Below are 9,687 nucleotides of genomic sequence, written 5' to 3' on the forward strand. Positions count from 1 at the left end.
ATTGTATCACAATCCTGGTTTCCCGTCATTGAGCTTGAATCTTCCTCACTGTGTGCAGATCTCCTGGCAGTGCCAAAGCATCCGTATGCAGCCATGGAGAACTGGGGCCTGAGTGTGTTTGTGGAGCAGAAGATCTTGTTGGATCCTGACGTCTCCTCCTTCTCCTATCAGATGGAGCTCACCATGGTGGTGGTGCACGAGATCTGCCATCAGGTAAAACACATTTACTGGAGTATACATGAGCATGTGAGCTGCTCTGTAGTTTCACATTGTTTACGGTCCCAGTAAAATTTCATCTTGCTGTTTTGAAGATGACAGAACTTCAGATTTATTCATATAGCAGCAGTGTAAATATCAGATGTGTTAATAATAAATCAAATTGGACTAATTTAGTCCAATTATATCAGTGAATCACTTTTCTGACATCTTGTGTTGTTCATTTCATGACCATTGAAGTACTGCACGTCCATTTAAGATGCAAGACTTCAATCAGGCCCTGAAAATTTCCCATTCTGTTTGAGGCGTCTTATCCAGATTCAGACCATGATTCAGAAGATTTCTCTTTTAAAACATGGTGCTTTTCCTTTTTAACCATCACACACATTACAAGCACTCCTATTTTGACTCCGCATGTCCCGTCAATGCTGTTTAGAGTCCTCTGAGAAACATAAAGCTGCTGTAGAATCATAATTATATAAAATGTATCACCTATCAGATCTGTCTTCATCATCTAAAGAAGCCAGTGCAGAATTCAGTGAAAGGCAGAAAGAGAACATCTCCAGGAGTCAGAGAGCAACAGAGAGTGTGAAGATGGTCAGTTGTTGAGTTAAAGAGCAGAACAACGGCAGATGTAATTGGTCATCTGGAGAATTTGATGCACAGCTCATATAAAAAGATCCATTGGGATTGTGATAGTAAAGCTTTCTTTCCTTTATCCCCTTACTTTCTCACTCTGTTTCGCTCTTTCTTTTCTCTCATTTCACATGTTTCACATGTCTTTCTTGTGTTAAATAACCTTTTTTGTTTGTTTTTTTGTTTTTGCATCATTGCAGATTATTAGATGCAGATCAAACAAGCAGTTTTTTTTTTCTTTTGGCATGAAATGATGTTCAGTAAAGGACGTTAAGCCCACAAATGCATCATCATCATGAATTTTAAAGGAAATGGTGGAATTATTCATTGCATGTGCTCTTTTTCCGGCTTTTGGTTGCAGCTCTTATGTTGCTGAGAACCTTGGATTTTAGTGTCTTTTGTTATGGTGGATTATTTATGAGCATGTTGGAGATGTTCTGCGCTCTCCAGTATTGTTCTGCATTCATCTCTTGAATAGTCTTCCTCATGTGCTGCTGAATCGCAGCTCTGCATTGTGTTCTAGGTGCCGTTGCTTTGATTAAAAAGCCCAATGTGCGGGACAAAACAGCATGTCTGTAGTTCTTTCCTCTTTTCTTTTCATTTGTTTTCACTTTTTGACTTATTTTTAGGGAGAAGAAAATAAAGGAAAACAATCCCCTCATCTCTAATTTCTGCACAGATAATGCAGCTCCTTCTGAACTCACTCTGAACCTTATACAGTAAAACACTCTCACAGGGAGCATGCAATCAGGATACTATTTGAGAAACAGCAATAGCGTGCATATTTGATATTTTTAGAGCTGGAATTCATGAGGCATCCCAGATCAGACTGTTCTCAGCATATAAACCCCTGTTTTATGATCAAGAATAATTGAAAAGAAGCTGTAGTGGAGGCTGGAACTATAATATTGACTAGTGTTGTTGTTTACAGGCAGAAGCCTGAAATATGTCCAATACTGTCCTGCAGTACATTAACGTCCCCACTGAATTCACGATTATGTATGTGTACAGCACACTGTAAAGTTGAAATCTAGTGTTTGTGCTTCAAAAATGATATTGGCAGTTAGTTTGTAATTATTATATTCAAACACTAATACGTTTGTAGTACTATTATGTAATTAGCACTATTATAATAGCCTTTTGACTACAATTTACTGTACTTTGTTTATTTCTACATTTATGTTTTGTACTGTATTGTATACTATTTCATAAAAACAGTATGCAGTTTACAGTGTAGACAATTTTAGATTTGTAGATTTGTATAACATGATTCATATGGAAACATCTGATTGTTCGAAAAAAAAAAAAGTAAGCATGAAGGTCCACCCCTAAACCTAACCGTCAATAAGACATGAGATCATACAAATTCGTACAAATCAGCCACCAATTCGCCAAAACTTAAAATAGTTACAAACTGCCAAGAGAGTGTGTTAATGCTGACTTAAGATGTCAGATTAAACATTGAAATCATGTAGTCAGCCCAAATTAGCTTTAAACACGTGTATGCGTGTGAGAGTACAGTAAGTGTGCTTATTTACAGTATAAATGAGAAAAAGACAAAGAAAGATAGAAAGTAAAAGACAGAGATTAGCCGTCACGCGTTTTGAATTCCACCGCAGGCTCTTTCACCCTTTTGTGTCGCAGCTCTCTGGAGCTTCTGCTCATCTTTATGTTTTTAATTAAGATTTAATTTAATTGTTTCTATGCTTCTGTCTCATGGGAATCATTGTCATATAGATTTAAATAGATTTAAATAGCACACTGCTAATTGTTTTCCAGTGTAGAGAGCGTCAGAGTGGGCGGGGCTTATGCTCACCTGACATATTGATTGACACATTTATTGTGAATGCATTAAATGAGTCCTCATCCAGCGCTTATTCTGTCATATATTAAAAGGTCTGTCTGTGCTCTAATAACTCGAGCTGGTGGCAAAGTGCAAATCACATTTGTATCTCGTCACTCGCACCGACTACCTGCAAAGAATTGATTAGTGGACGGCAGACTCTGTTTGCTATTGTATAAGTTTATCATTTGGCTTTCTGGGGCTCAGGACCTACTATCTCTCTCTCTATACTGGCTCATTTTAATGTCAGATACTGTAGCAGCGGATTGTTAGTAGATTTGCCCCCACCAGCGATGAGGTTTATATGTCACAGTCACTCAACCAGGGTTAATTTCTCAACTCATTTCAGCCTCTCAGATTAAATGATGCTGCACACAGCCCTTCATATGCAGTTATTCAGCCAATAACATGAGCCTATTAGAGGTCGATGCAGCTGATGTTGAGTTTTCTTATTTTCCACAGATGGGAGAGGTGACATTCTGCCCTCTGGTTATGAATACGATGGGAGAGTGAGGCTTCAGTTATTATACGTCACATACATCTCAAAACCATTGCTTTAAAAGCATAATTAGACATTAAATATGAGTTGCACATTAAATATGAGGATAAAGTCTGTCAGTGGAACTGAGTCTTGACTAAATGACTCACTTCTGTTGGCTGGTGTTTTATTCTCTCCTCATTTATAAAAGTCAACGTCTGTAAACACATGAAATTAAGGATTTCACACTCTGACTGAATACTGACAAATAAATAAACTTTGTCAATCAAAACAGAGGGTTTTACGTTTCCTTATTGTGATTGGAGCAGTTTACAATTTTAGTTGTTTTTGTAAGGGATTTAGACCATGGTGCTTGCGTGGGAGATGCAGGTTTGAGTCTATGTATAACATTTGAGCTTGTACTGAAATACAGCCTCAGGACTTTTTTCCAGTGGTTTTCCAGTTGAGAAGGCAATGACCTTTGCCCTGTAGTCACAAACCAGACAGACCTTAACTGAAACTACATATTAAATATCAGCGAAGGACATTTACACACACACATTCAAGCATATAATACTATTACTGTACAAAATTGTGAGTTTGGTTGAAGACTCCATGCCAGTATGATTCTCAGCTCCTTCGGAGACTTATATAACTGAAAGTTGTTTTTTTAATTGATGCCGTTGAAGGCTTTCTCCTTTTTCAAGTGTCCTGAATATGCTGCAGTATAGAGGTACAGCATGAACTCTTCCCTGCACGAATCTGCAGAATCCCTCTGTTTAACTTCGTCTCACTGACACGATGTTGAAGACATAATTGTGCGAGGTTGAGTCTCATAGTTTGTACCAATCATACACGTTCTAGTGTTGTTGAACTGTCTGTGCCATTCCTCAAGATGTCACTGCACCAATCCATTTGCTCTGCAGCTTGTCTTTTTAAACACAATAAGTGATGTGATGTGACTCACTATCCTGGTTCACTGTCATTAGCGTCAGAACATCTGACAAATCAGAAGAGGGCAGAAAAAGTCACTAAACCCATGGGAAGCCACTTGATGTGCGCCTAGCAGAAGGCTCCTCTGAGAGCAGAATACCAGCTGTCTCTCTCCACACTATCAGTCCGTGTGTCTGATGATCGTCCCGTCAGGTGCTTCGAGAGCTGTTCTTATGATGTCATGTTCAGATGAAAGAGGCCCGACTCCTACAGAGGTTTGTGTGCTGCAACAATGAGATCCGGCGTTCAGTAGCACATCTGCTTGACGGCCTCAGACTCTGGAAAATGTTCAGCCCATTTAGAACTGCAATGTTGCATCTTTTCCATTCAATAGCCCTGTTTTGCACACTGTCATCTGCACACAATGGCAGGGGTCATTTGGATTCTTTCTACCTTCCAGATGGGATGTTTCATAATCGAATCCTTATTTTTCTCTATTCTGTTCATTTACTGTGTCCTTGGCGAAACTCCTAGGTATGAATGCTGTGAAACTGAAAAATGTGTTTTAATTGTGTAACTGTAGGTAATTGAATGTTTAGGCCACTGTTAATCATAGTTCAGAAGCTCTGCCGGGTTCTCAATGTTCTGTGAAGCCTTTTGTGAACAACTTTTCTGTTAAACCAGAGTGTTTATTTGCACTTCTACTTCTGAAGAGCACAAGCTATTTTGTATGCTGTATTGGACTTTTCTAATAAAATGTGTTTGCCACTAGATGCAATATGCTTTTGCAGATATTGGATGAATACAAGTGTGGATAAAACTTTAAGTTTTGTCCAAATAAAGTTTGGTTTCAGAATACCCATAAACACTTTTCGTACAAAACAACAAAAAATTGTTGTTATTCTTCGCCAGTGAACATAAAATCTATCTTTGTATATGGTCGCTCTGTTTTTTCTCTTTGGATGAGTGATTGTTCATTTCTCCTCTTCTAGTGGTTTGGGGATCTAGTCACACCAGTTTGGTGGGAGGACGTTTGGTTGAAGGAGGGATTTGCGCATTACTTCGAGTACATCGGGGCTGATTTCCTCTTTCCAAAGTGGAACATGGTGAGTTGTTGCACAGAAGTGAGCGCTATAGTATTCAGTTCATTTCATGCATTGAATCATCCATCACTTTGAACTGATGTGATGTGACACAAAAGATGTGTCTCATACACACATACTCATACACTATATAGAGAGAGTTTTGATGGTTTTCATGCTATTCAGATGTGAATGCCTTAAATTGAGGGCAATTCTTCAATGATTTTCACATACACAAGATCTTGAGCATTTCTTTTTGTGCCAAGATTCAACTAAGCAGAAAACAACAATCCTTTCACAGTTCATTTGAGTGCTATAGATACTCTGATTGCTCAATATTACCTGTTAAATGTTGATAACAGTTTCACAAAACCAAGAAATTCGACATTTACTACTTGTTTATTTTTTGTATCTTTGCAGACTATTAGACACAGATCAAACAAGCAGCTTTTTTTTCTTCTTTTGGCAATGAAATAATGTTCCGTAAGGGTCTTAAAGCCCACAAATGCATCATCATCATGAATTGTAAAGGTAATGTTGGAATTATTCATTGCATGTGCTCAATTTCCACCAGCTTTTGTTCGCAGCTCTTATGTTGCTGAGAACCTTGGATTTTAGTGTCTTTTGTTATGGTGGATTATTTATGAGCATGTTGGAGATGTTCTGCGCTCTCCAGTATTGTTCTGCATTCATCTCTTGAATAGTCTTCCTCATGTGCTGCTGAATCGCAGCTCTGCATTGTGTTCTAGGTGCCGTTGCTTTGATTAAAAAGCCCAATGTGCGGGACAAAACAGCATGTCTGTAGTTCTTTCCTCTTTTCTTTTCATTTGTTTTCACTTTTTGACTTATTTTTAGGGAGAAGAAAATAAAGGAAAACAATCCCCTCATCTCTCATTTCTGCACAGATAATGCAGCTCCAGTCTGAACTCACTCTGAACCTTATACAGTAAAACACTCTCACAGGGAGCATGCAATCATGATATTATTTGAGAAACAGCAATAGCGTGCATATTTGATATTTTTAGAGCTGGAATTCATGAGGGCATCCCAGATCAGACTGTTCTCAGCATATAAACCCCTGTTTTATGATCAAGAATAATTGAAAAGAGGCTGTAGTGGAGGCTGGAACTATAATATTGACTAGTGATGCTGTTTACAGGGAGAAGCCTGAAATATGTCCAATACTGTCCTGCAGTACATTAACGTCCCCACTGAATTCACGTTTATGTATGTGTACAGCACACTGTAAAGTTGAAATCTAGTGTTTTAATCAGCATTTAATGTGCTTTAAAAATATGTAACATAGAAAAAACTTAAGCAGTTATGGTTCTATTTCATTTAAGTGTTTGAAATCTCAATACACAATGTGTTGCAACAAATTCTCACACACTGCAAATGCATGTACGCTAACCAACCTGATCTTATGAGAAAATGTAACAATTTTATGAAGTGTTTTTTTTTTTTTTTGTTATGAATTTGTATATGATTCATTCAGAAATGTAAGCATGAAGTTCCACCCCTAACCCCACACCTAAACCTAACCGTCACTGGGGCATAAGTGGATTGTATGAAAATGTGCTAATGAGATTGTACAAATTCAATGAATTAGCTATCAATTTGACAGAAGCGAGAGTGTGTTGATGCTAACTTAGGATGTCAGTTGAACATTAAAACAGTCCAAATAAGCATTAAACACAAGTGTGTGTGTGTGTGTGTGTGTGTGTGGAGATAGAGACTAAGTGTGCGTATGAATAAGAGAAAGAAAAAGAAACAGAGAAAGAGTAAAAGACAGAGATTAGCCATCACGCGTTTTGAATTCCACCGCAGGCTCTTTCACCCTTTTGTGTCGCAGCTCTCTGGAGCTTCTGCTCATCTTTATGTTTTAATTAAGACGCCATTTTTCTATTCATACTGTTTCTCTGCTTCTGTCTCATGTGAATCATTGCCATATAGATTTAAATAGCACACTGCTAATTGTTTTCCAGTGTAGAGAGCGTCAGAGTGGGCGGGGCTTATGCTCACCTGACATATTGATTGACACATTTATTGTGAATGCATTAAATGAGTCCTCATCCAGCGCTTATTCTGTCATATATTAAAAGGTCTGTCTGTGCTCTAATAACTCGAGCTGGTGGCAAAGTGCAAATCACATTTGTATCTCGTCACTCGCACCGACTACCTGCAAAGAATTGATTAGTGGACGGCAGACTCTGTTTGCTATTGTATAAGTTTATCATTTGGCTTTCTGGGGCTCAGGACCTACTATCTCTCTCTCTATACTGGCTCATTTTAATGTCAGATACTGTAGCAGCGGATTGTTAGTAGATTTGCCCCCACCAGCGATGAGGTTTATATGTCACAGTCACTCAACCAGGGTTAATTTCTCAACTCATTTCAGCCTCTCAGATTAAATGATGCTGCACACAGCCCTTCATATGCAGTTATTCAGCCAATAACATGAGCCTATTAGAGGTCGATGCAGCTGATGTTGAGTTTTCTTATTTTCCACAGATGGGAGAGGTGACATTCTGCCCTCTGGTTATGAATACGATGGGAGAGTGAGGCTTCAGTTATTATACGTCACATACATCTCAAAACCATTGCTTTAAAAGCATAATTAGACATTAAATATGAGTTGCACATTAAATATGAGGATAAAGTCTGTCAGTGGAACTGAGTCTTGACTAAATGACTCACTTCTGTTGGCTGGTGTTTTATTCTCTCCTCATTTATAAAAGTCAACGTCTGTAAACACATGAAATTAAGGATTTCACACTCTGACTGAATACTGACAAATAAATAAACTTTATCAATCAAAACAGAGGGTTTCAAATTTTCATATTGTGTGTAGTAAATCAGCTCAACAGGGAAATATTTATGACTAATTATAACTGGTTATGATTAATAATAAATATTTAGATTATATCTTCGAATTAACTGTAGCAGAATCAATATTACAATTATTTGATCTGTCCGTCCACCGAGCAGACAATATAATCATTTATCAATTCAAGGAAAAAAGAAGAGGGTTTTCTGAGCAACAATCATTTCGGGGGTAATCACTTTTGAGGGTTCCTATTCATCCCCGACTTGGGGTGGGCTGGAGCAGTTTCCAAGTCTAGTTCATTTAGTTCAGGTTTACTGAGATTTAAATTTGAACCGGATAAACAGTCACATTTGTTTTGTTAGCTCAAACATAGTTTGATGATGGCTCTGTCCCAAAACCTATAGTGAGCTGCCTTGCTGTCTACGGTCTACATTGGCAGCTGCCTTCTAAATAAAGATTTTAAGTGAAATTGAGAAAGTACACTTGCAAAATATACAAAATATTTAATAAAACAAATTTGAAATATAGACAGCTCTTTTTTTTAGACTATGGTGCTTGCGTGGGAGATGCAGGTTTGAGTCTATGAGCTGTATAACATTTGAGCTTGTACTGAAATACAGCCTCGGGACTTTTTTGCTGTGGTTTTCCAGTTGAGAAGGCAATGACCTTTGCCCTGCAGCCACAAACCAGACAGACCTTGTCTGAAACTCAGTGAAGGACATTTACACTCACACATTCAGGCATTTATTGTAATACTATTACTGTACAAAATTGTGAATTTGGTTGAAGGTGTCATGCCAGTATGATTCTCAGCTCCTTTGGAGACTTATATAACTGAAAGTAGTTTTTTTAATGATTCCGTTGAAGGTTTTCTCCTTTTTCAAGTGTCCTGAATATGCTGCAGTATAGAGGTACAGCATGAACTCTTCCCTGCACGACTTCCTCCAGCGTATCTGTTAATGAAGCAGGGCTGCAGAATCCCTCTGTTTAACTTTCATCTCACAGACACTGCTGAAGACGTAATTGAGCGAGGTTGAGTCTCATAGTTCGTACTGGTACTGTTCATTGACATTCTAGTGTTGTTGAACTGCTTAATCAGGCACAAATGCAGAATGCAAGCTGTCAAAACTCCAGACAGATCTCTTACCAAGCTTTTTCATGCCACCATCACAGCTGAGATGGTGTGTGCCGTCAGAGTATAATTGCAACGTAACGATGTGAGCAGTAACAAAATATTTTAATTTCTTCCATCTTTTAAAGGGATACACAAGATAAAGATCAGTTTGTCTGTCCCTCAAGATTTCACTGCACCAATCCATTTGCTCTGCAGCTTCTGTCTTTTAAACACAATAAGTGATGTGATGTGACTCACTATCCTTAGCGTCATTAGCGTTAGAACATCTGATAAAAATCAAAAGAGGGCAGGAAAAGTCACTAAACCCATGGGAAGCCACTTGATGTGCGTCTAGCAGAAGGTTCCTCTGAGAGCAGAATACCAGCTGTCTCTCTCCACACTATCAGTCCATGTGTCTGATGATCGTCCCGTCAGGTGCTTCGAGAGCTGTTCTTATGATGTCATGTTCAGATGAAAGAGGCCCGACTCCTACAGAGGTTTGTGTGCTGCAACAATGAGATCCGGCGTTCAGTAGCACATCTGCTTGACGGCCTCAGA

At 38.5% G+C, this 9,687-nt stretch overlaps 1 protein-coding gene across 1 annotated transcript in view; it reads left to right on the plus strand.

Moving 5' to 3' along the window:
* LOC107710667 (thyrotropin-releasing hormone-degrading ectoenzyme-like) overlaps positions 1-7,750 on the plus strand; it is a 68,259-nt gene extending 60,509 nt beyond the window's left edge. The window contains exons 7-9 of the mRNA XM_016515496.1: positions 59-213; positions 5,099-5,212; positions 7,700-7,750. Of these exons, the coding sequence (XP_016370982.1) occupies positions 59-213; positions 5,099-5,212; positions 7,700-7,750 (320 nt within the window). The remainder of the gene's footprint in view (positions 1-58; positions 214-5,098; positions 5,213-7,699) is intronic.
* The last annotated feature ends 1,937 nt before the right edge of the window (positions 7,751-9,687 follow it).

The sequence above is a fragment of the Sinocyclocheilus rhinocerous genome, unplaced genomic scaffold, assembly GCF_001515625.1.
Source record: "Sinocyclocheilus rhinocerous isolate Xijiao unplaced genomic scaffold, SAMN03320098_v1.1 scaffold357, whole genome shotgun sequence".
NCBI classification, from domain to species: domain Eukaryota; kingdom Metazoa; phylum Chordata; class Actinopteri; order Cypriniformes; family Cyprinidae; genus Sinocyclocheilus; species Sinocyclocheilus rhinocerous.